At 41.8% G+C, this 26,778-nt stretch overlaps 1 protein-coding gene across 1 annotated transcript in view; it reads left to right on the forward strand.

Annotated features, from left to right (window-relative positions):
* LOC149780045 (microfibril-associated glycoprotein 4-like) overlaps positions 1–26,419 on the forward strand; it is a 57,409-nt gene extending 30,990 nt beyond the window's left edge. Inside the window, exons 2-3 of the mRNA XM_089936803.1 lie at positions 2,109–2,273; positions 25,316–26,419. Of these exons, the coding sequence (XP_089792929.1) occupies positions 2,109–2,273; positions 25,316–25,947 (797 nt within the window). The 3' untranslated portion in view covers positions 25,948–26,419. The remainder of the gene's footprint in view (positions 1–2,108; positions 2,274–25,315) is intronic.
* Positions 26,420–26,778: the final 359 nt, after the last annotated feature.

The following is a 26,778-nucleotide window of genomic DNA, read 5'->3' on the forward strand; positions in this document are numbered from 1 at the left end:
CAACGTCAAAGAAAGGGAAACAACTTATCCTCGAAACATGGAACTTAAACAAAAGTGAAGCTGAATGTATTCTTTGTCGTCAACAAGGAAACCGGGGTTCAAACTGTCGTCCACACAAAAGAAAATTGAATGATATATAAAGAAAGAATATTTCAGAAAAGAATGTGCGGAAGGCATCATTCACTGTAAGAAATTGAAAGCAGGACACACAAAAATAGACATTTGAAGAAATTACATACAAAATTTTAGTTTGATTCTCATTTCACGAGACTATACGAAACATAAGTAATATATAATATATAAATGCATTGATTATTAAGATGATGATGATGATGATGATGATGATTATTGTTTTTATTTTATTTTTTTATAGAGACACACAAAAACCTATGTAACATCACAAGTGGCTTGTTCTTAAATTTAGTTACTTTTTAATATCTTAACTTTTTCCTTACCTTTACTTTTAAAATGTATTAAACTTCTAAGACTGTATTCACAATATTTAGCAATAGTTTAGCTTTTTGGGTTTATTTATTTCTTGTTAGGTACAATTCACAATTATCTCTTTTAGATTTTAACTTTGCAAAAATGAATTATTTTAAAACCTTCTTTAAATGTCACAGATTGTACTGGTTATGTTAGATTAACTGTTTAAATACATTTCTTTTATTAATAGCTTCAAACCATTTTTAATCTTTTCGCAATTGTTTGGTATTTTTAATTGCATTGTATGCTTAACGTGTTTGCTTTATTTGTATAGTTTTATCATTTTAATTGCTGTGGTATTCGTACTTTTCAAAATTTTATTTAGAGTGAAGGAGATTTTTTAGAGTTAAGGAGATTTTTTAAACTTATTTTGACTTTGCTATTCTTTTTTAAAGATGTTAATATATTTTTGTTTATTTATACTTTTCAAAGTTGTTAATTATTTTTTTTTATATTAGAATTTGTTAAAATTTCATCCAAATTTGATTTAATTTCTAGATTTTAATTTGATTTTCCTTGCTTTTATATAATATTCCAGATTTATTAGGCTGTTTTTATTTTCAGTTTTCGTTTCAGAAATTTTTGTATCTCTTGCTAAAATCGAGATTTTAGGGGTTTGATTATCAACTAACTGCCACATAGGTATCGGAATTAGCATTTCTTTGTAGACCGGTCTAATGACCGCCATGTTGGATTTTAAATGGGTCACTGAGACAGTTGCGCAGCATAAGTGTGTGTGTGTGTGTGTGTGTGTGTGTGTGTGTGTGTGTCCATACCTATGGACGCTGGTGGCTAAGACAGTGTGTTAATGACCCTCATCTCTTTCGAATTTGTCAACGCTGTGGTCAGTAAGACTATTGATTAATATCTGTTGATGTTGGTCAGTAGTTGAGGGTGCGGTCTGCAGGTGAGGGTGCTGGTGAGTAAGAATATATATTGGTGTAAATGGTAAATTCCAAAAGATCAACAGATTGGCCCAACATATTAATTTCCCATCGGGCTCCAGCGTGTCCCCAATTTTTAAATCCCCTTTATGCAGTGAGTGACACCACCCCCACACCCACCACCCGTTAATTCTATATTAGTACTGAATTTTCCTTGTTTACATAAGTTTATATTTTCAAAATAGCGGTGTGATGTTAACTTCCCTTCCTCCTAGAGTGAGAGCGGTGAACCCAGAATGACACAATTAACTATTTCGAGCCATTGGCGTCAGTAGGATAGCTCATTTGTATGTGTAGCATATTTCCACCAGTTTATTTATTTATTTTTGTGTTAACGATATCTTGAAGCTGGCTGAATTTTCTTCTGATGGTTGATAAAGTACGTGTCAGTTTCATCCTACGGCTACAACTGCTTATTAAGATCACATTTTTCGCATGCATTATCGTATGCTTGGGAATCACTCCCTGACTGCCACGAACACCTTACTATCTTATCAGATTGGATGCTACCCCCAAAAATTTGTATCGACCGTTCAGAAGAAACCTTAACTGACCACTGGAATAATTATTCGAACAAATGTGGCTAGTCAGTTGTAGAGAAACATCTTAAGATTGCAAGCATGGTGTTGTTGCAAGTTTGTTTTTTAGTTTCTCTTTACATGCACGTGATCTTTGGAGATGATGATTTATTTGTGTGCCGACGTGTAAAGGACACGTGCGAAAGAACAGACAGACGGATAGAAGAATTAGAGGAAAAAATTAAGCAACTACAGTTGCTTTTACAGTCACCATCTCAAAAGGAGGGAAATGGAATGACCATAACTTGTCAGCGATATCCAAGAGGTATTGAAAATATTTTTTTCGTATTTGTCATTGTATGTATGTATGTATGTATGTATGTATGTATGTATGTATGTATGTATGTATGTATGTATGGATGTATGTATGTATGTATGTATGTATGTATGGATGGATGGATGCATGCATGCATGCATGCATGCATGCATGCATGGATGGATGTATGTATGGATGGATGGATGTATGTATGTATGTATATATGTATGTATGTATGGATGGATGCATGCATGCATGCATGCATGCATGCATGCGTGCATGTATGTATGTATGTATGGATGTATGTTTGTATGTATGTATGTATGTATGTATGTATGTGTGTGTGTGTGTGTGTGTGTGTGTGTGTGTGTATGTATGTATGTATGTATGTATGTATGTATGTATGTATGTATGAATGTATCAGAGTATCAGATGGATAAGTTAGATATACAAATCACAGGAGTAGATAATGACCAGCGGGAAACTACTTTTAGTATGTCAAAGGGTACTAACGGTGACAATTATGGATGAAAATGTGACATTTCTTAAGTGTGTGTATGACATGGAACAAATGTATATGCAATAAAGATTGGCTGACATTTACATGTATTTAATATACAAGAACAAGTTCAAATCTGTCTCGTATTATAGAATTAAAAAGTCCATTTCATTTCTATTTTGCCATGAACTTTCTATGTTTTATTAAATTGGATTTGTTCAGTCAGCCTTAGTTATTGCTTTTGGCAATCGTAGATAGCGAAGACATCTGGAGATTTCCGTCTTTGTTTCTTTGGTATTATACCTTGTTGAATGATTGTATTTGCTGTACAGTGGTCATATCCACTTTTTGTTAACAGCCACTTTGGACCCAATATTAGCATGCACATCGATTTGCATAGTCGTCAGTAGGGTATGTAATCACATGATGCATTTGTATTACTGAATTGCTAGGAGAAGTTTATTTAATTTTCAAAAACAAAAAAGGAATATGGGTTCTTCGCAAGCAGTGCAGCTAAGTTCGCTGCACTTTTGAACCATCTGAGTAGTGTATAGGGTCACCCTAGGGACAATGGAATTACCATTCAAAACACCCCTGGGTCACTCTGGGGACTATGTAAATTTAACATGGCGAAAAATCGTGGGTCACTCTAGGGACAAGGGGAATTAGCATTACATGGGAATAGAGTTTGGGTCTGTCTAGGGACAATAGAGTCTGGGTCTGTCTAGGGACAAGGGAAATTGAACATGGTCAATAGAGTTTGGGTCTGTCTAGGGACAAGGGGAATTGAATATGGGATTTTTTTTTTTTAAATTTTCTTTTTTAAAAAGGGGTAGGCAATTGGAAGTCATTCTCTTTTCGAGAAATATGGGTGGCCCTGAAAAGGGCCTTTGGTTTTTCTTCTTCTTCTTCTTCTTCTTCTTCTGCTTCTAATTTCTTCTTTTTCTCAACCAACTTCTTATTTTCTCTCCTACACTCTTTCTCTTCTTTTCTTTCTTTTTTTTTTCTCCTCCTCTTCTTTCTTCTTCTCTTCCTCCTCTTCTTTCTTCCTCTTCTCATTTTCTTCTTCTTTTTCAATTTTTTCATTCCATTTTCGTATTCTTATCCTTTCCTCTTCATCCTCCTTCTCCTCCTTTATCTCTTTCATGACACCACTTATTATGTCCTTTACTTTTCTTAAGTTATTAATTTCCATCTTTAGTCGATGGGGACTATAGGAATAGTGGTCTTCATTGAGTCTCACTAACATCTGCTCCATCATTCCTAAATTGTCTAAAACGTCTTGTAATTTTTGCATTTTGTCAAGTTGGTTCGAAGCCATCTTCTTTGTAGAATGGTTTGAACGACGAATACTGTGGGTTCTTATACGAAAAGCGCGGACGTGATTGAAAACATCCCCCCAAGACATAAAATTGATATTACCTAGATCATGACCAAACAACGCGCGGACGTGAAGGAAAACATCCCCCTACTTTTTTCATTTCATTTCATTTCATATAATAAAACCCAAACTATACTCTTCACATACGCTAAGAAACCCATAATCTACTATTCACACAAACATACCTGAGCTCTTACAAACACTAACACACAAACACATACCCTCACATTTTTAAAAAAAGAGTTAGTGTTTATATTCACACTACTCTACCTACACACATTGGCAAATGGATGGTTATTTCTTTTCTAGAGTATTGGGGTAGCCCTGAAAAGGGCTGTTTGTTTTTAACTTCAGAGGCCCATGGTTAATGGTGGCACCTTCCGGGTCTGGCACCACAGACACAACGTCTACTCCAATCATTAGTCCAATTCACATGACTCGTTTGAAGAGCAGACGGGGGTAAGTGGCTTCACTATCCCACTCCTCCGTTTGCGGAATAGTGAACACTTCTTCTTCCCTCTGTCTTCTTTGTCTTTGTCTTCGTTGTGATTGTGGTTCAGGTACAGGCTGGCGAGATGTCCTTGCCTCAGGTGTCACCTTGCACACAGGGTTCATCATAGGGTGACACCTGATCTCTCTCTTTCTTTCATTCTCTTCTTTCATTTTTCTCTCCTCCTCCTCCTGTTCTATTCTCACTTCTTCCACAAGGGCCTCCGCAGTCAGCTCGTTCAGTAGGTATCTGGCATACTCCAGATGCATCTGAAGTTCCATCAATTTAGTCAGTCTGCTGCTCATTTTTTACTGTTGATCAATCAACAAGGGTAGCTAGACTGTTCAGCGAGTTTCAATTTATAGTGAAAGTGCGGACGTGAAGGAAAACATCCCCCTAAAAACATAAAATTGATCTTACCTAGATCATGACCAAAGAAACAACGCGCGGACCGAAAAGAAACACTCACTCACTTTTTTTATGCTACCCATTCCTATTCTAAAAATTTTTGTTATTAATCACTTCAATAGACTATCCACATACGCAAAGTAATCCAATCTAACCCCAAATATACACCTCAAACACCAAAAAAAACCATCATTTTAATCTACTATCCATACCAACTTACGTGAGCACTTACAAACACACAAACACACAAACACATACCCTCACATTTTTTTAAAAAAGAGTTAGTGTTTATATTCACACTACTCTACCTACACACATTGGCAAATTGATGGTTATTTCTTTTCTAGAGTATTGGGTAGCCCTGAAAAGGACTGTTTTTTTTGTTTGCTATGGCAATCTTTTTTAGTTTCTAAGAATGAGATGTCCTCTGAGGATAGACTTTCTGGCGATAGGTCTGCTTCTTCGGAAAGAGAAGAAGAACTCTTTGGTGTCGATACGACAATCGACAAAGCCTCTGTCAGCTTCAGGTTGCTGCTGCTGTTGTTGTTGCTGCTGTTGCTGCTGTCTCTGAAGTCTGTACTTCTCTGTCCATTCTTCTTTCTCCCTGTTCACTTCTTCTCTGAAGAGCTCTTCTATCAGGTCTTCAGTGACTTTTAACATTCTCACATTCTCTATTTCTTCTGGCTTCGGTATCAGACTGTGTCTGACCCTATGCAAATTCACGTAGGCTTCGTTGAGCTTAGCTAGTTTGGAGCACATCTTCGTAGGAGGATGAGTCGACAATGGATGGTTAGACTGGAAACAACCCCGGTTCTTAAAGTCAAAGCGCGGACGTGAAGGAAAACATCCCCCACACGGATTTCGAGTCGCAACGTTCAATGAGTGTCATGAGAGGGATAGTAAGAAATTAAAGAGGATCAATCAAACATTCTTATAGCTAAACAAAAGACAAAGGCATTTTTTTCAAAACACAACATTTTTTATTCAACAATCACTTAACACTAAACAACAACTCTAACAATTTTTAACAATAATCCAACATCATAACATCAAACAATTGTTTCAAATCACAAAACATTTTTTTCAATTTATAGTCTACCTTAAACAGGGCTGACAACGTTGTGAATGAAATTGTGATTTCCACTGTTGGAAATCATTAGACCATTGATGGACACTACGTTTCCTAGCTTGAGACAAAAGATAAGCATAATGGTCACAAAACCATCGATCTACTTTTACATCGTTTCTTGAAGAAGAACGAGGATCAAAATGAGTCACTAAATGTTCTAAGGAATAGCCCAGGCTGCGATGATGCAGAAAATACACACAATATTGTCCACACACCAAGGAATCTGTGCCTTGTAATTTCACATTATTGAATCGGGTGGTTTGAGCATTTCTTCTCATAAAGCCAATAATATCGTCTTCCAAAGGAGGCAATCCATACGAATCGAAATATTCCACACATCCTTCTTGAGGAAAGTAGACGGCTACCCAGTGGGTTCCTGGGAGATGACTGCCGTCCGTGTTGATCACGTAAGCTTGATGGTCTTGGGGTTTGCGATGAGGGAGTTCATCTTAGCACAGACGACAGGATTCCAAGAAGCCGTATACGAACTGTGGTTCAAAAGGTAATAAAGTTCCCAGGTATCCATTGTTTTGTGTGTGGTTTTTTTCTTCTTCTTCTTCACAGGTAATAATAAGTTGTCAATTCGATCCTGACTTTTTGCTTGAAAATGTCTGACAAATAACCGTTTCTTCGTTTCGTCTCCTCACTTTGATTCAGGAGAGCTTCGATGCGATGGATCTCTTGAGTGGTTAATGGTGGACAAGAATGTTCACGCAAGTCTTTATACCACTGGTGTAACACGTCTTCGTCCGAGATGAGACTCCAAGCTTCGTCCAGGTACTCGTCCAATTTTTCTTCTTGACTCAACATCAGGCATTTATCGTGTTGAATTTGACTGGGATGATCGTTTTGACATCCATAGCAATTTTTCTTGATCAATTCCGTCATTTTTTCGACCAAGTGTTTGGCAAAACAGCAGACTAAATGGGATTCTTGTTCTGGCCATCTCGACTTCATCATGATCACTTCTTCTTCTTCCACAGTCTCCTCACATTTCATGTCCAAAGTTTCTCCACTAGGTAAAGAGGGATAACAGTCTTCCATGGCTTCTAATAGTCTAGAATGACTTCTCTCAAACTGTTGATTTCTATCGTATTATCAAATTCTGCATACAGGATGACGTTCACCGTCTCTGGTAGAGCATTAGTAAATTGAAGTTCCACACGAATCTGGCCGGATTTTATAGGGTGAAAATGTCCCTCGTCGCTGCCTTGGTCTGGAGTGAAATTAAAAGCCCACAAAGCATAGCCTCCTGCGTAATCGTCGTACGTAATGCCGTGACTGGTGTTGGTTCCTAACTGTCCCGTGGCTTCGTACAGCGACAAGTACGACCTCAAGTAATTCTTCTTTTTGTTTTCTTCGTCGTCTCTTTCTGCCTTGTCCTTGCTGAATGCTTGACTCGGTAGCGTGCAGGGCATTTATAGGTGTGTCTCGGCGGCCCAAAAGGTCTTTGCCCGTTTGCAGCAAGACATTTTTGCCTGCCCTCATGAAGGCTTCTTTAGGGTTTTGTTTGTCGATGATGACATTTTGGAGAAATTCTTTGCCTTGCGTCAGTGCCGCATCTTTCAAGGCGTGCAATCCGCGTGTCACCATCGGTTTCAACATCGGTGCCACCGAACGAAAGGCCGATTTTAATATATCTCCTAAACCGTGTCCTCGCTGTCGAGCAACCCCTCGGTACACTGGATACATGACTTACGAGTCGTGAGAGAACCGTTTTCGAAAATGAAGTTTCACCGTGACTTTTCCTTTGGTGAATGGAATATTTTGTCCCAAATCTCTTTTTATAGTAATGTTGACCGTGTCCAAATACGACTTGCTGACCGGCAAATAGTGAGGATGGACAAATTCGCGGTGAACGTGGTAAGTGTTTCCACCTTCCTCGTCAGCGTTCGCGGCAGAATCCACTTTGAAAGGAATGACACGCAGTAACGGTACGGAGCTGTGTCCCACCACGTTATACTCCACCACATCGGAATACGCGAAGATCAAATTCAGTCCTTGATTAAGTTCTACTGGGGTACGAAAAAACTTGGCAAAAGTCTCGTTGTCGGAAATCACTGCTAGCTCACCTTTTAGCTCAGCTCTCTTTCTCATCTCCATGTCTCCGCCCAACATGTCAAACAATTCAGGACAAAATAAGAAAGACATGATTTTACGCCCCTCAGGAAATTTCATCAGGAAGCGACGAGCTGTTTTGTGATACTCCAGGGTGATGACACTTTTTTTGACTTCCTCCAAAGCTCTCAGAAACACGCCATTAAACCTGGTGGCTATGGTGCTGACCAAATGTTGACCACTAAAATAATAGCCTGGGGGAATGAACAAGTGATAGGTGGTGTACTTTTGATTTTTTGTGCCAGGGGTTTTCCTGTCATATTTGACATTGCTATCCATCCACTGTTGCAATTGTTCGTCATGAACTTCCACATTAAAAAAATTTTGATTGGGAAGGACATTGAGGACTTGGGTCGGATGAATGATTTCCACTAAAGCCACTTCCCAATGGGCTTCGTGATCTAACGGGATGGCCTGAGGTAATTTGGCCGTGTAACAGCACAACGTGTTGTTGGGAAACACCTCCATGGAACTGTCACTGGGTAAGGTTAAGTAAAATTGGTTTTGGTGACTCATAATTCCAGAGTTCTAAGGCTCTCCGAGGGGTTACTGGACGTCAGAGGCGTGTCTCCGTATAAAATGGGGTTCTGATTGTGGTTGGAGTGGTGACTGACACTGGCACTGGACACAAGGTTCCCGTTCGAGGAGAATTTCAGGGAGGGATTGGGAAGCAGGTAACCGATGCAACTGCTCAATAAAATGGTCCACAATTGTTTGTCTCCTTGTTGCAAACTCAAATTGGCAATGGCTGCCCCGATGACACAATACACCACGAAGATTTGGCAGAAAAAGACGATTTGCGTTTTAGGCACACGTTCTCCACACCACACCCACAAGGGTTGTTTTTGTAAATCTTGCACAGAAGAACTAGGTGAAGAAGGAGTGGTCGACGTAGCTGCGTCTGCTGTGTGAAAGGGCATGATGGTCACTTCTTTTTATAGTCGATGACTTGCGAAGCGTCGATCCAAGAATCAAAACTGGGTGGATATCCTTTCCAACGTACTTTGACTTCTTTGACACGTCGTTTGCCCACTTTACGGGTTCTGCGTTCGAGAATACTTTCGATGTCGTACACGTCGTCTTCCATTTTGTTGACACGTTGTAACTCTGGCAAATAAAACGTTCCTTTGAGCATTTCTCCGTTCATGTCTTCCAATTCAGAGACGGTAGGATGACGGCCATGCACTCGTCCAGTGACGCGAAACAATTCGGTCGTCCAGTTAGGTAAGTAGCCTTTGTCGAAAGTGCGTTTGGTTTTGCCAATGCGCACCCAATCTTCTACGGCCAACTCTCCACTTTTCTTGGAGACAGCCCTCGTCGGGGACGTACCAAACAGACGCTCAAACACCAGCACTTCGTTGTCGGGAGTCACGTCTTGCGGGGCACGTCCGATGCTTCGATGGTAAGATTGGTTGTACGCTTGCACCAGGTGCGGTAAGATGTCGATGTACTTCAGAGTGTGGTGATGCGTAAAATATTTCCACATGCGTTCTTTCAAAGTGCGTTGAAAACGTTCCACGATGCTGGCTTTGGTTTCGGGATTCTCGGTGGTAAAAAAATGAATGTCACGTTTCTTTAATTCTTTTTGGAAAGCTTGGTTCAGAAATTCGGTGCCTTTGTCCGTTTGCCATCGAAGAGGGTGACGACCGCTTTGTTTCAACACCCGTTGCAGGGCTCGCACTAACTCGCTGCTCGATTTGGAAGTCAAGGGCACGACCCATGCAAATTTGGAAAAGATGTTGATGACACTAAACAAATATTTGTAGCCACGATTGTAGCTGGCCAAATGAGAGACATCGGCTAAATCGGCTTGCCATTGATGATCGATGCCTTCCACTCGGGTGCGACTTCCGGCAAACTTGCGTCGAATGGGTTTGTGTAAAGTGTAGGTAGCTTGTTCTTGTAACCATCGTTGCACTTGAGGTAAACGGAGACTTTTCAGTCGAGTTTTGGCAGCACGATACAATTTTTGAACTCCTGCGTAACCTGCAGGATGGGAGGGATCGTAGTAAATGCTGGCTAAGACTTTTTCCATTTTTTTGTGTTGGTTGGTGTGTTAATAAGGCACCCACTCTTGGAGGATGCTACTCTTTTTCTCTTGGGGTATTTTCTTGGATTGCAATGCTTTGCGTGTGCGACCGGCAATAGGTGTCGAAGAGGAGGATGTCTGAGCGGGGGATATCGGTTCTTGTTTCACTTCTGTCTTCACTTCTGTCTTCACTTTCTTTTTCTCTTGTGATGAAGAAGGGGTGGCCATCATCTTTTTAATCCATCCAATTCTGGAGGTAGGTGGTGTTGTTAACTTGCGTACTTTTTCTGGTGGAGTTTTAAACCCTTCTTCTTCTTCTTCTCCTTTTTCTGTCTTGGTCACTGGTAGTGATGGTACTGGTACTGGTACTGGTACTGGTGATGGTGCTGGACTTTTCATCAAGGTCTTAAAATCTTTCAGAGTGGGTAGAGCTGTTTCGTCTAAAGCTTTCTGGTGAAAGAGTTGCAGTCGTTGCAAGAGTTGACCGTACTTTTGCGATTTTTCTGTTTCAGACAAATCTTGGCGATCCATCAAGGACTGCAATTCGTGTTGTAACTGGGACATCTCGCTCAAATTAGGATTGGGAGGTAAATGTGGGGTGCGTTGTTCTTGCCACCGATGGTATTCCATCCATCGTTTGTAAGGCACTAGAGCCAGTTTTCGTCCTTCCATGGGGTTGTCAGCGGTCGATTCTGAGATCTTGGGACTTCCGAGGGCCTTTTTATCTTGCTCCCACCAGTCCTCCCAACATGGTTCCCAAGACTCCTTTCAGTATGGGGCCTAACAAGAGAGGTAAAATGCCTACACGTTGGCCCAACATCTTCTTTTTTTGACGAATGGGAATTTTCTTTTGAACCATTTGGCGAAGAACGTGACGATGTTTGCTTAAGCATTGTTTCTGGTGTTTGGACAAAGGGATCGTGCCTTTCAAGACGTTCAAACAACATTCGCACACGGTATCGATGACCTCTTTGGAGGCCGATTGAATGAGTTTTTTTCGTAGGGGTGGAGAAGCTTTGGACAGGACAGATAACATGTCCCCATGTTTGACTAAACGTGGTGGCAGTCCTTTCCTTTTCTTTCCTTTCGGTTTTCTGGAGGGTGACATCTTTGAGTCTTCAGGAGCACCAAAAACACTGATACCCTACTTGGTCACACGCCTTTTTTTATACTGGAACGCGTCGCCACTGATTGTCTTTACGTCGTATCAGTTTGAGGACAGGCATGACACGTCGTGCAGGGGTACGTAACGGACTAAATCGAGCCAGTTCTTGCTTGGACAAATCCAGTAAACTTTGTAACATGCCCGATCTTTCTTGGACTTTGATTTTGGGAGAAGGTACTTTGTGAGCAGCAGCCACTGCCACTAAATTAGAGGGTCCTGCCACTGGGGAAGTTCTTTTGGGGGTCAACAACGGAGAATTTCTTGGTGTAATCAACGTCTTCAAGTACTCTTCAGTTCTTGGTGTCATCAACGGAGAAGTGGATGAACGTGAGGCTGCCGGAGACGTAGTCACCGCCGTGGCAGGTCGTGGTTTGCGAGTGTAAGGTTGCGTCCTGGCCGAAGAAGAAGTGCCTCTCTTGCGACTAGTTTTCTTCTGTGGGCTTTTCTTTTTCTGGGGACTTTTTCTCTGTTTCTTTTTCTGGGGGCTTCTTTTCTTTTTCCGGGGTGGTGTCTGGTCAGAGGAGGGTCCCGCCACTGGAGAAGTTTTTCTTCTTTGGGACCTCGTCTTTTTCTTTTTCTTCTTGGGGCTTCTCTGGACTTTTTTCTTGGGGAGAAGTTTGGGGGCATTAGGATCCCATCTTAAGAGAGAGCGAATGATGACCCCTCCTAGAGTACCGCTCCCTCCAGGTTTCAAAATGATTTGTTTTTTGGTTTGAGTGTCGATGCGGGGATCGGCCAGTTGGACCAAAGCGACTTTGTTTCGATCGAAAAAGCGTTTGGTTTGATGCGGAATCTGAATGATTCCTTGGAGTATTTGACGTGCCGTCACCGTGAACCATCGTAAGACTTCTTTGAGACTAGCTTCTAAGACACGAGCTCGTATTTGTGGATTTTTTTCTCGACTGATGCCATACAAGGCACGAATCAATTTGACGGGAAGATGCGACTGAAGGGACGTCATGTTCAAACTGTGTGAGACAGACGAAAAAGGGTCTGAGGTTTTTATAGATTTTTTTACGTGGAGTGAAATTAAGTCGAGGACGGAGACGTGTACAGGACAGGCCCTCCGTCTTGGCACCAGTGGTGAAACAAGTGGGTACGAAATCGCAAATCCTCGGGGGTCGTAGGTTTCAAATCGACGAGTAAATAGGCGTGTGGTGTTTGAGTGGCATCGTCGTACGCCTGAGTTAGCCAAGGCGTTCCTAACTGTTTGGCTAAGACTTGCACTTGCGATTTATCTCGAGGGCTTTTAAACAAGACCACGTAATGCGCATTGAGACTAATGGTGCGATGGGCTTTACTTTGTTGAAACAAATTTTGGGTGATGTAAACGACACTGGCATTACGGTGATGCCCTTTGCGCGTGAACCACAGTTTAATTTCTTCTTCGTCTTCTCCTAACATGTCGTCGAAAATGACCAAATGGGTTTGACGGGAGTCAGAGACGATGCCGTCGTCTTCTTTAGGAATGCCTTCCACAAACACGATGGAATCGCCTTGACTTTCTCGCAAGAGGCTGTACACCGATTGCCACTGTTTGTAACACCACACGATCCGTTGAGGTGGCCGATCGATCAAATGATGTTTATGTTCGATCAAACGTTTGACGAATTCGGTTTTGCCTGAACCGCTAGGTCCAGCAATGAGCATGTTAAAGGGATGGCGAAGATACAAAGCCTCCCAACTGGCACGATCTAAGTGTTCGTCGATGACTTTGACAGTAGAGGAAGAGGGAGCAGAGACAGCAGAGGTAGCCATAGTGTGAGAAATGTCACTTGTGACACGAAAACAAACAAGACAAGAGTTTATATACTTTTTTCAGAACACGTTTATTGAATGTTTTTTCAAACATGAATACGAAAGACAAAAATACATAAAAGCCAAAGGCTTAAGTACAAGGATAAAAGGCACATGATAACCATTAACGTGGAATAAACACAAGTGTCTGTACAACAACATGTTTTGGGTAATGTTCTAACCAGTTCTATAGTAGGGGGTAAGGTCACACAAGTGTCCTCCCGAAAGGGTCTTTCAGGCCTGTCCACGACAGTCCCGACCTGGGTGACGGGTTCTTCTGGCACCGTCACTAACACAGATTGAAAAGTAACTTTTTTCCTTGAACAACTCTCGTGCATACTGGGCCACTTCTTGGGTCCAAGCCTCAAAACCCCATTCTTTCCAGGCACGGACATCTGTCCAATGGGGATGTAAGTCACAAGCTACACACACATCGTCATACACGTCTTGGGTAGCTAAAAGTTGACGAATCTTTTTTTCCTGTTGAGGTCGAGAAGTATCCAGATGAAAACGCAAGGCTTTGAGCAAAAGGAGTTTTTCGTGACCATTTAAGGCCATTGAGGTGGTAAGTACTGATCGTAAAGAGTCCACAAAGAATCGGCTGGTAAATGAAATCCCAGAAAACAAGTCACTAAGACACACACCACTTGTCGACCCAAATTGAATGGATACAGTTCTTGTAATAATCGATGGTAATGATCCACGGTTTGAATCTGGTCATTGAGTTCCTTCCACGGAATCTGTTCAATAATATGTGACATAATCCGTGGCATGGCAACTTGATTTTATAGTGTCTTTGTTTCGGAAGCAATAAAGGTAATTTCTAACTAGACATGTTCGTTCTCCAGTAGGGAATTTAAATGTTACATACTGTAACTGAAACGTCAGAGTTTGTCTAGATGTTTCGTCTTTCTCTAAGCAGATTCCATGTAACAAATGTTGGTAATCCTTTAACACGTCTTCCTCAATGCGTTGCAGTAAGTGAATCTCGAAGTAACCAAAATTACGAACGTCTAGTTCATCATCATTCACAAACTGAAAGTGTTCAACAAGGTCTGACCACTGAAAAATTTCTGACGAATCAGTCCTCTTATACCATTCAGGTACCAGTGGTTAAAGATCTGGTGACGTAACGGATGCAATTGTTCTTTACGTTTGACTTGTATTTTGACCAGCTCTCGGTAAATCCTTTCTCTCAACTCCTCAGGCAAGCCCAAAATGTTCTCTTGTAAAGTATCCATAAGTATATACACTGTTTTTGGAATCCTTGGGTGGTGGCCAATAGCCTCGTTTACCTTTGTGCCTGATGTAATATCCACTCATAATCAGTCTTCTTGTACTTTGGAACAGAGCATAATTTAAAAACGGTTCAATAACTTTGAGTTTGCGTTTCACTTGTATTTTGATCAGTTCTCGGTAAATGCGTTCTCTCAACTCCACAGGCAAAACACGAATGTTCTCTAGCAAAGTATCCATGAATAGGTCATACTAAATCCTCTTTGGTCTGACACAAGAAATGTACTCTTTGCACAAACATGGTTTTACTTCAGTGTCGAATTTAAATCGTTTAGTCACTAATTTACACATTACAATTCGTTTAGAAGTTTCCTCTTTCACTAAGTTGACATTTTGTTCAAGATGTTGGTAATTCGTTAACTCTTCCTCTGGAATTGGATGCAGTAAGTTTACAATGATGTAGTAGATAGAATCGTCCATAACAAACCAATCCTTTTTAAAACCAGGGGATCGTCAATCAATGTCTGTCCAATGGAACACTTTCAATTGAATCAGTCCTTGTATAGCCTTCAGGTACCAGTGGTTCAAACACCGGTGACGTAACGGATGCAATTGTTCTTTACGTTTCACTTGTATTTTGACCAGCTCTCGGTAAATGCGTTCTCTCAACTCCACAGGCAAAACACGAATGTTCTCTAGCAAAGTATCCATGAATAGGTCATACTAAATCCTCTTTGGTCTGACACAAGAAATGTACTCTTTGCACAAACATGGTTTTACTTCAGTGTCGAATTTAAATCGTTTAGTCACTAATTTACACATTACAATTCGTTTAGAAGTTTCCTCTTTCACTAAGTTGACATTTTGTTCAAGATGTTGGTAATTCGTTAACTCTTCCTCTGGAATTGGATGCAGTAAGTTTACAATGATGTAGTAGATAGAATCGTCCATAACAAACCAATCCTTTTTAAAACCAGGGGATCGTCAATCAATGTCTGTCCAATGGAACACTTTCAATTGAATCAGTCCTTGTATAGCCTTCAGGTACCAGTGGTTCAAACACCGGTGACGTAACGGATGCAATTGTTCTTTACGTTTCACTTGTATTTTGACCAGCTCTCGGTAAATGCGTTCTCTCAACTCCACAGGCAAAACACGAATGTTCTCTAGCAAAGTATCCATGAATAGGTCATACTAAATCCTCTTTGGTCTGACACAAGAAATGTACTCTTTGCACAAACATGGTTTTACTTCAGTGTCGAATTTAAATCGTTTAGTCACTAATTTACACATTACAATTCGTTCAGAAGTTTCCTCTTTCACTAAGTTGACATTTTGTTCAAGATGTTGGTAATTCGTTAACTCTTCCTCTGGAATTGGATGCAGTAAGTTTACAATGATGTAGTAGATAGAATCGTCCATAACAAACCAATCCTTTTTAAAACCAGGGGATCGTCAATCAATGTCTGTCCAATGGAACACTTTCAATTGAATCAGTCCTTGTATAGCCTTCAGGTACCAGTGGTTCAAACACCGGTGACGTAACGGATGCAATTGTTCTTTACGTTTCACTTGTATTTTGACCAGCTCTCGGTAAATGCGTTCTCTCAACTCCACATGCAAAGCACGAATGTTCTCTTGTAAAGTATCCATGAACAGATTATGGTAAGTTACTTCAATGTCTCGGTCCCACTAAGGGTAAGTAATGACAATTCGGTGACCATCGAGCATGTTCTACGTAGGCCGAATCTTGCGGTTTCCAGTGGTGAAGTGACACACCGCAACTGAAGCACTTGACTTTATCTCCTTCGCCCAAGTAGAAAAATCCGGCTCTGGCTAATTCTTCGGGGGTCGGTCCTCCCAGATACTTAGGCCATTTTCCTTTGAACGATTGAAGACGATTTTCAAAGTCGCAGTATTCCGACAAACGCAGAGGGAACGAATATTCGTCTTTCACAGGTTCGTTTCGATGAGGGTTGAGTGACATGGGCAGGAGTTTGCTCAGGGCTGGATGACATCCGTAGGGGGGTAGACGTGAAGGTGAACATTCCCCTTTAAAACGAAACCCAGTAAAATGTCCAAGAGGACGAGCGGCATCACTTTCGCATCCCTCAGGTTTGACACGCACAGCATCACTTTCCATGATAGGGGTCGTGAGAACAAAGTTCCCATGATGCTTTACGGCATCGCTAAGGTCACATTGTACAGCATCGTACCCATCGCAAGGCTCACAATCGAATTCCACTTCAGAAGCCTCACACTTGAATTGTGCTTTCTAAACAACTTGTGTTGTGTTTCTCTGAAAGTATTCATCTTGTTCGCTTGGTCTTGGTAGTCACAATGAACTATAGGTCTTGCCTAGGGTTCCTTTTTATATACAGACCAATACCGACGTGTCCATACGGTAAGGTGAAATGATTGGGAAGTCGAACTCCCCTCTGGTACACGATTTGATAGACTTTTTCCAAGGGCCGACTGACGATGTGGTGAGTGGGTAAACGTACAATCTTGTTCGGTTGATAGGTGGTCACTTTAAAGTTTCCATCCTCTCCCGATTGCAAGGCTTCTTTCAATACCCCAAAGTTGACCACTCGACTGGTACGATAATTCAGAGTCAGTCCTTTCACTTTGCACGTCGTGTGCACTTCTCCTTGTTTGTCCCAGTATTCGTAGCCGTAATTTTTGGGGCCGCCACTGACGAAACTTAGAATCTTGTCGTCGGGATGCTCGTCTGTCCAGGCTCCTAAACGGTCTCCTTCGATGTCAGGGTGCTGTTGACTCGGGTGATGGATGTAAATGCAAATGTCCGTGTCAAAGTACAGGACGCGTTCTCCTAACAGTTCTAAAGCTTCGTACAATTTTAAGCGAGCATGGGCTGTCACGTAAGCCGCAATGATGACATTTCCAAAAGGGTCGTCTTGTACAAAGTCCAGATCATCTTCGTAATTGACCAAGATCAAATTCTCTCGAACGACGTCCACGTGTTTCATGTATTTGGTTTTGTCGTGAATCATCTGGAAGTAGCGGGAAGATTCTGTCAAATATTCCGTTTTGGGTAAACACGGTCGTTGTGCCATTTTACCCCACAAGCAATTTAACATCACTTTGGCAAACGATCGCCTACCTTCGTTTATCTCGATGTGGTCTAAAGAGATGCCTTCTTGTTCATAGTATTTCTCTTTGAATTGTATTTGGTCTTCGGGAGTGTGACACCAGGAAGGATAGCCGCTGGCTTCTTGTTTCAGTTTCAAAAAGGCATCCACGTAGTCAGCGAAAATGCCTTTCTGACTGGGATCACCCTTGTGGTATTGTTGTGTCTTGGGAAAGTGGCGAATTTCGTACACTTCTAACAGTTGGTATCCCATGTCCATAGCTTTGAACAATTCTACGCTGACCCAGGTTCCCGTCAAGGCCCGTTCTTCCTGGGTGTGCTGACAAGGCTGATCTTGGTTGCACGTTTCGGCACAAGTACGGCACAAGGGAAACATCAGTTTGCCTTGACAATGGTGAGGTAAGACGGGATCGTATAGGTTCGTGGGAGTCAAAACTTTACACTTGATCAAGCCTTCGTATTGTCGAATGTTTTTCAGGTCGATGTGTTCCGTTAACAAATGCGGGTGCCCATCAGGAAAGCGACAATATTTGCACACGTAGGGATACAGCGAACACACGTCCAAGTATTTGATTTCTTCTCCTTTCTCTTCGTCGGCTTGGTACAGCAAACAGGTGGCATTGGTCCTTCCTCCGTACAAACTATCCCTCGGGTTCAGCGGGTCCATGAACTGGTAACTTTCCACGAGACGTTTAAACTCGGGATCGGTTTTCAAACGGTGATCGTATTCGTGTTCCCACATTTCCACCACTTGGTATCCTTGCTGTTCTAATTTTAGGCGTCGCTGACATGTGTCCTGGTACAAGTCTTCCATGGTTCGTTGCAAAAACTGATTTTTAGTGCTACGATCAGGGTAACAGACGGGACATCCGTGAAACAAGCAACCGTTAAACTCGTGCACGATCTTTGGGTTTTCTAAGTCCCAACCATCTACCGAATACGTTCCGATGGTCTTTTCACCTCCTCCGTTGCGGGCATGCTGAATCCACTTGTCTTCCTTGTCGCACAAGTAATGTAACCAACGTAGGGCTTTGACCGAGTATTGACGTTTGACAAAGTGGGTCGTTTGAGGGCTGATGACAGCCACGGTGTTTTCAGGCATGAATCGTTGCCGGTACACTAAGGAACACGCTTTGGCAATGGTGCAAGCTTCTTTCAAAGGATCGACCCCTCCGTGTTCCATGAACAGTTCTCGAAATTTTCCACAGCAACGTCGTAAAATGTCCACGTCGGAACGACAATACTTTAACATTTCTTCCTGAAAGTCGAAAGGGTCCGAGGCGTGAGCCTGGTACCAAGCGTAGAAAGCTTCTCGTTGTTCGGTACGCATGTTGTCGGGGTCGTAATAGTGAGCCTCAGGCAAATGGGGTAGAACGGCGTGTTGATTGGCTTCCGTATTGAAAAAGCGTGGAAAGTACCCTTTAGCCATTTCTGTCATTCCAAGCGTTTTAGGCATTCGACTCAAAGGCATGGCCAAGTAACTCATCGAATCTTTAAACTGTACTTGTCCCACTTGCATGAAAATGATTTTGGCTCCGTTCAAAGTCACTTTAGGACGCTCGGTGCCATGTTCCGTATAGTATCTGAGAAGAAACTGTCCATCGTATGCGGAGAAATTGTGAGCCATCACCGTGGCATGACGATGACAATCTCCGTAACGTTCGATGTCCTCTTGGCTCCATGTCTTGTCGATGGGGTCTAAGACCCATTGTGCAAAATCGGCTAACGTGTTCGGTCCCCGAAAGATTTTTTCACGCCCTCCAGGAATCTTGCTGCAGTGAGGGCAATAACTGAAGATAGGTTCTTGAATACACTTCTCGCACGCTCGATGAGCCACGCAGAAATTAGGAATGTGAATGCCGGTCTCTTGCATGCATTCGAAATCGAAAAAGATGAAATTGCCTTTCTTCTTGTGACCGTCCTCTTTCTCTGGTAGGGGTTGGTATTTTTGCACGTAGCATTGGTGTTCGAAGTCCACGATGTGGTGACAAATGTGACATTTTTTCTTTCCTCGATATACGTGTGCCTTTTCAGCATTGGTACATATGCTTTGTCCACAGGTAGGGCACAATCTCAGCAGTTGACAAGCGCATTTCTTCTGTGAACCTTGCGTCTTCAAATGCTGTTGGTAACAGGCAGGACTGACAAACGTGCGCAGACAAGTTGAACAAGGCACTGGTCCTTCGCTCAGACAGGGTGGAGAGGCCAAACATCCTGGGCATTTCCATCCACAACGTTTGTGTTGCTCTCGATTGTTATAACCATAGTCACATTTCTCACAGTAATAAACATATCCCAAGAATGCAGTGATACTGGTAATGGTATCGAAATGGTCATCGTGATGATAGACGTGAATGTATTTTCCATCCTTAAAGTCTTGGCCTCGAAACAACAGAGGCCCACGCATTTCTTGAGGGTACACTTTCAAGGTGTATCGTGGAGCTAGGGCATCTTGCAATTTTTGCATCTCAGGAATGCCACAGGGTGTGTCTTTGGACAGTCCGGCTTGTTGTAACAGGAGTTCTGCTTCGTTTCGTTGTTTGGCTCGGTTCGATTTTCGAATGTTCTCCCAGGTTCTTTTCCATTCTACCGTGTCGTTCTTGTTGGCATAGGTTCGTCCCACCACGATGGCACGGGCTAAACACATCTGGTCTTGAGGGTTGTTAATTCGGACGAGACTTGTTTTGGTGTTGCGAAGGTCGTCCACCAATAACATCTTTTGCGTCCAGTCCCTTGAGGAGGAGAGACGTGGGTCATGTCGAGTGTGGCTTTACCATCGGTGATGTCAAACTGATCATTAGATTGTTGTACGTGTTGAATCTTGTCCATGTCTTTGGAAGCAGTCAATTCTGCAGGGGTGCTAAACTCGATCCAAACAGGGGATTTCAAACCGTCGTGTTGTATGGAAAGTCTCAAGCGATCGTCTTCTTTGGGTTGACATTGTGTGCGGTGAGCAAAGAATCCCACACCCCAGTGATAAACACTTCTGCTTTCTCTAACGGCACTTCAGCCTTGAAATCTTTAAACTTCACTGTGTATTTGTAAGCCGTGGTTCTAAATTTTCTAGAGGAGCGCTTTTCCGTCTCTCGAATGGAATAGTATTTTTCAGGGTTGACTAAGGGTGGTGAACTTGGTTTAGAGGGTTCAAATTCTGGTTCACTCATGTCCTCTTCAAAATCACTGGCATGAATTTGTGCCAAGATTTCAGCTCTGGTACGAGGCGATAGATCACGTTTCTGCCTCTTACTTTCTTCTTCTTTCTTCTCGAATGAATAGGATCGTTTCATCTTGAGTGGAAAACGTCAAATGACTCAAGTTTAAACACCATGGACTAATTTATAGTCCTGGCAGACCAGCGTATATAAAAGGGTGTGTGTCTTGTCCTTTCACTATTCATTTCACTCTCAAGCCGAGCACAACGATGGAAGAGACTAGCCAAATCGAACGTTTCGTCAGAGCTTTGCGAGGGGTCATTAGAAAATTCTCTTCAGACCAGCCCACGGACTACTCTCCTTCCTTTCGAGATAAAAGTCAAGATACTTGCTATATCTGTCAGAAGAAAGGGCATTGGTCTTCAGAGTGTCCAGACCGTCAAAAAAGAAAAAAAACAGGGGCTAAAAAAGACAAAAGTAAAGATGCCTGTTATTATTGTAAAGAAAAAGGACATTGGTCTCCAGATTGCCCAAAAAAGAAACAAGAGGAATCAGAAGAAAAGAGGAATTCTTCAGAAGAAGAGAGGGATTCTTCAGAGGAAGAGAGGGATTCTTCTGAGGAAGAAAGAAGACAGGTGAAGAAAAAGAAACAGGAGAAGAAAAGAAGAAGGGAAGAAAGCGAGGAAGAAGAGGAAAAGAGTGTGACGGTGAAGAAATTCAAAAAACAGAGAGACTAAACAAGGAGAAAGAAGAAGTCAATGAACTTTTAATTAAAGTGTTGTGTTGTGAATTGTGAATTGGATTGTAACAATGGAGAAAAGAATAAATTAATTATACAAGGTAAGTGTCTTTGAGTTTTGATTTTAAAATAAGAAGCTACACTCACGCACTCATACACAGACACGTACTATAAGGGTAAAATGGGTGGGTTTTTTTGAGTTATTGGCAAAATGAAAGGCTATCTCTTTTCGAGAAATGTGGGTGGCCCTGAAAAGGGCTTTTTATTGGTGTAGGGGTGAGTTTAATCAATCAACTTTAACTGCCTTAAGCCTTTGCCACGGCCAAGGCCTACTTCTGGACTGCGTAATGTTGATGATGATTGGGTTGAAATCACTAAGGGTGGTACGGTAGGCTTAGTCACAGGGTTGACGTGTTTAGCTCGGGAAGGTCGTATTCTCTTCAGTCGTAATAAAGAAGTCTGATACAAATGTATCAGACTTCTTAACTCCGTTAAAATGTCCAACAGTACCGTAACCGTTTGATTTTCACCCTCTTGTTTCTTTGCTGCTACTTCTTCTTGCTGTTGTTGCTGTTGTTTTTTTCTTACCTCTTCTTCTTGCTGCTGCTGCAGCTGCTGTAGGAGAAAAGCTTGTTCCGCTTCCTTTTGTCGTTGTATAAATTTCTCCAATTCTTCTTTCTGTCTCTGTCTAAAATTCTCCACTTGCGGTAATAAAGAAGGTAACGAAGGTTCCGGAACAAATTCTTGCGAGGTAAGAAAATCCACAAAATCCCAATTCACCTCTTCTGAAAGTAAGTCCGGGTTCCCTTGGGCAGTCTCCCCTGCTGATGCACCCCAATGAATCGTTTTCTGAGTTTCCGTCATGTTGAATCACTGTCGCATAGATTGACTGCACACAAGCGCTAGCGAATCTATATAGACCAAGTGACGTCACAGACTGTTCTCTTCGAATTGGATGCGGGCTGACTGAATTTTGTAACGCGTGTTCGGATTGGTGAATGAACTCAATCCGTTTCAATCCTTCCTCTACCTATAAATAAGCGCAGTTCACTGCATTGATTCACCTTTCTCGTCGCTTCAAGATGTGGACCACAGTCGAATCATCCACCCTTGTGTCTTACATGATGTTTAGGACGGACATGCTCATGTATGTCCGGTCCAAGTGGACCATTGTCGACAAGTCAGACACCAGTCTGTGGATACGAAGAGTATACGTAGAAAGACAAGGTTGCCTCAAGAGGACACTGATTTATGGCCCTCGAGTAAGACGCAGCTTGAGGACAAGAAGATGCCGCAGATGCCCTTTATGTTAATGGATACATTAACATAAACCCAAAGGCCCTTTTCAGGGCCACCCATATTTCTCGAAAAGAGAACGACTTTCAATTGCCTACCCCTTTTTTAAAAAAAATTTTAAAAAAAAAATCCCATATTCAATTCCCCTTGTCCCTAGACAGACCCAAACTCTATTGACCATGTTCAATTTCCCTTGTCCCTAGACAGACCCAAACTCTATTGTCCCTAGACAGACCCAAACTCTATTCCCATGTAATGCTAATTCCCTTTGTCCCTAGAGTGACCCACGATTTTTCGCCATGTTAAATTTACATAGTCCCCAGAGTGACCAAGGGGTGTTTTGAATGGTAATTCCATTGTCCCTAGGGTGACCCTATACACTACTCATCTGGACTAGGTCCTTAATGCAGACGTAGTGGGTTTTGGCGTTTTGCCTTCTACTTCAAATAACAGAAGCAGGTCCGCTGCGTGTGTTCTTTCATTATTACTCATGCAGACCGAGCAGAGGCCAATCTACCAACGATCCACGTTGACCGCGACTTCCGGGTTCTGGTTCTAGAACTTTTCATGGTCTAACACCCTCATCAGGACGTAAAATCCCATAAAGTTGAGCTGGTCCAGGTGTTCTGACCTTCAGCAAGTCAACCTATCGTCCGCCGGAAAATAAATAATGTGACGGACCATTCGAAACAGCGCTTGTTGTTGTTTTACGTGCTAATGACAAAGGGGGCGCCAAGCACTTATGCGTCAGTCCTGAAATTTAGGTTGCTAATTAAAAGCGCCGTATAAGGTATTAGCCCGAGTACCCACACATAAATTTCATTGCGATTTACGTGATCTTCTTCTCTGACTCTTCAGGTAGTATGCCCGTCGTAAGACGGCTGCAGAAATAGACTGTCACCTGGGTGGCCTGCTGGTCTGACACCCCTTTTTGGTCTGAGCTCACAACACAAGGATGAACTGAACACCTATGGTGCTCATCTTCCTGACAATCCTTTCCCGCAAATCGGTGACCACTGTGTGGAGAACGGCAGTTGCGTCCGCGGTGCACTGCAGGTATCCTAGTGCAGTAGTATTTAACGGGTGTTCTTATGCCAAACATCAATTATCAAGGCGGTACTTCACATGCTTGAGCTGGAAGAGGGGAACTGGGTTTGGTGGAGGCGGTTGCCCACGACCAGGGAGTGGTTTAGAGGCCCAGGCGGCTGGAGTAGTCGATTTGGTTGTAATGCCTGTGCCAGCAGCAAAGAATCTGCGTAGTCCATAGCGACGTTGGTTCCTGTTTAAAAATCTTTACATGTCAAAAAGCCACATTATATTCCAGATATCTTGTCAGACTGTCCATGCTTTTATATTTTATGTAGATATTAATCAGGCGACCGAATTCAGACCGATTTCAGGCCCACTCTCGCCTCTTCTTACGGACTGGACTGGCAAAGTCCAAACTCTAATAAAGGTGAACGTGATAGACAATGGTGCTGCCATTGTACTGTCCTGATGTTATTTCACGTTCATCTTGTTAATTATGTCACAAGACATGGAGATAACAGTGAAGAAATGTTCATCTTGATACATTTCGGGCCTCAACCCTAGTAATTAGCTCATTTTTTGGACCATATATTATACTGTACAGCATTCGTGTGTGTGTGTGTGTGTGTGTGTGTGTGTGAGTGTGTGTGTGTGATTTGGATTTTTACGTAGTTTTAACAATTTTTCAGTCATATTGATATGATGTCTGCAGTGTGGCATTTTATAGTGATGTCTAGCACTAGGGCATCATGCCGCAGACATGTAGCATCATGTCCCACCCAGTCACTTTACCCTGACACAAGGCCGACCAGTCCACTAAACTCTTAACGCCTGGCGCCTAGCGAGGCAGCTGTTAGTAACATTTTATCAGTCTTTTGTATGACTCAGTCGGGATTCTAACCCGAGACCTCTCGCATTCGAGGCGGATCCACTAACAACTAGGCCACCGGAGCGGTCCAGCATTCGTGTTATTTATGACAGTATGGATTAACTTAGTAAGATTGACCCTTTCTAATGTCCTAACATGTGAAATTCTTTTGATGATTTTAGGTGTTCGTGTTTAGTAATTTGAGATAGGAATTATTGCCTGTACTGTGTGTTTGGATGGTGATTTGCATTGCATGGCCTTGAAGTATTATTGTTCGGGTCGAAAATCATTCTAAGTAGTTATACAAACGTGAAACAAGAACAAATATGCACTTGTGAAATTGGCGTGTCGTGATGAGTGGGCATTAGGAGATTAGCAAAAAGTTACTACAATATTTTGGCTTTTAGGAACCTTCAGTTGACAACGACTATTGTCTTAGGTGCTTGGAAATATGGGAAAAATTGGACCAACAAGCTACGTTCACGCAGGGGTTTTGCTCGGTTGGTTTGACCCTTTCTATTGTTGGTATTATTATCATTATTATTATTATTATTATTATTATTATTATTATTATTATTATTATTATTATTATTATTATTATAGATTGTAAAGAAATATTCTGTGGTGGAGAGACAAACGATGGAGTATACAAAATATCCCCAGACGGCAGATGTCCTTTTGAAGTCTTCTGCGACATGACAAATGGCGGCTGGACGTTAATTCAGAAACGTCTGGATGGTTCCGTCAACTTCAACAGAGGTTGGGACGATTACGTCAGCGGTTTTGGAAAAAAAGACGGAGAACACTGGTTGGGACTTGAAAAGATTCACAGGCTTACACAGGGGGGAAGCCAAATCCATTTTACGCTTGAACTGTATAATCGAAAAATTGAACATGCTCATTACAAAGCATTCACTATTGATGACGTCACAACAGCGTATGAAATGAAGGTAGATCCGTATGAATATGAAGGTTCACTACCTGAACTGTTTAGTTACCATAACAACATGAGATTCGCTACATTTGACAGAGATGTCAATGCATGTGCTTTACAATTAGGTGGGGGAGGTTGGTGGTACAATAATTGCTACAGACTGGCAAATGTAAACGGTGTGTACGGCACACAGGGAAGTGTTGGGATTTCCTATTGGGACAAAGACCGCAATTATGTAAAAAATACAACAGTCAAACTCCAAAGGAGAGAATGCTCCTGCAGTGATTTGTGTCACTCCTAACTACACATTTCTACTGTCATACTTAATGTTAACTCTTATCGCATTAAATCCTGCAGCTTTCTAATCTGAATTTATGATTTAGGAGACGTTATATTTTTGTACAGCATGCTATTTTATTGCAATTGTATTCGCCATGTACATATTACGAGTGATTTTATTAGTTGAATGTCCGGAATACTCGTCTATATAAATCTCTGATCAGCATGCTGCATTTTATTTCTGAACAAATGCACTCATATATATATATATATATATATATATATATATATATATATATATATATATATATATATATATATATATATATATATATATATATAGTTCCCGAATGACGTCATCAGCCGCCATATTTGTGGTCAGCGGACAGATTTACCGTTGACTTTATATGGGGTTTGGAAGTTGAAATAAATTCATTGAAACTCAAGATACTTTTATGAAAATTATATAATAAACATAACGCAAATTAAGCTTTCTCTTAGTTTCTACATTTGTGATTTATAGTTTGACTGCTTCAGCGTGCCTTGTTAAAAATGGTAAATTTTCCTGATCGCATAAAGCATATGTCAGGCTGCCCATCGTCCAGGTAAAATCGTCAGAATATCGTCTGCACGTGAAATAATCGGGAAGCATCTATTACGACGCAGGATTTATTGCCATTATTCACGGCTGATGCACACGGCACGAATCTTAACCAATCGAATCATGTAATACATTACGTTACATAATGAACTTAGGTATCACGAGCCGTTCAGACCCAATACATATATACATACATACATAGAGTCATACAGTCATACACACACACACACGCACGCACGCATACATACATAC

This window comes from Sinohyriopsis cumingii, chromosome 16 (assembly GCF_028554795.1).
Source record: "Sinohyriopsis cumingii isolate HCF-2022 chromosome 16, ASM2855479v2, whole genome shotgun sequence".
Taxonomy (NCBI): Eukaryota; Metazoa; Mollusca; class Bivalvia; order Unionida; family Unionidae; genus Sinohyriopsis; species Sinohyriopsis cumingii.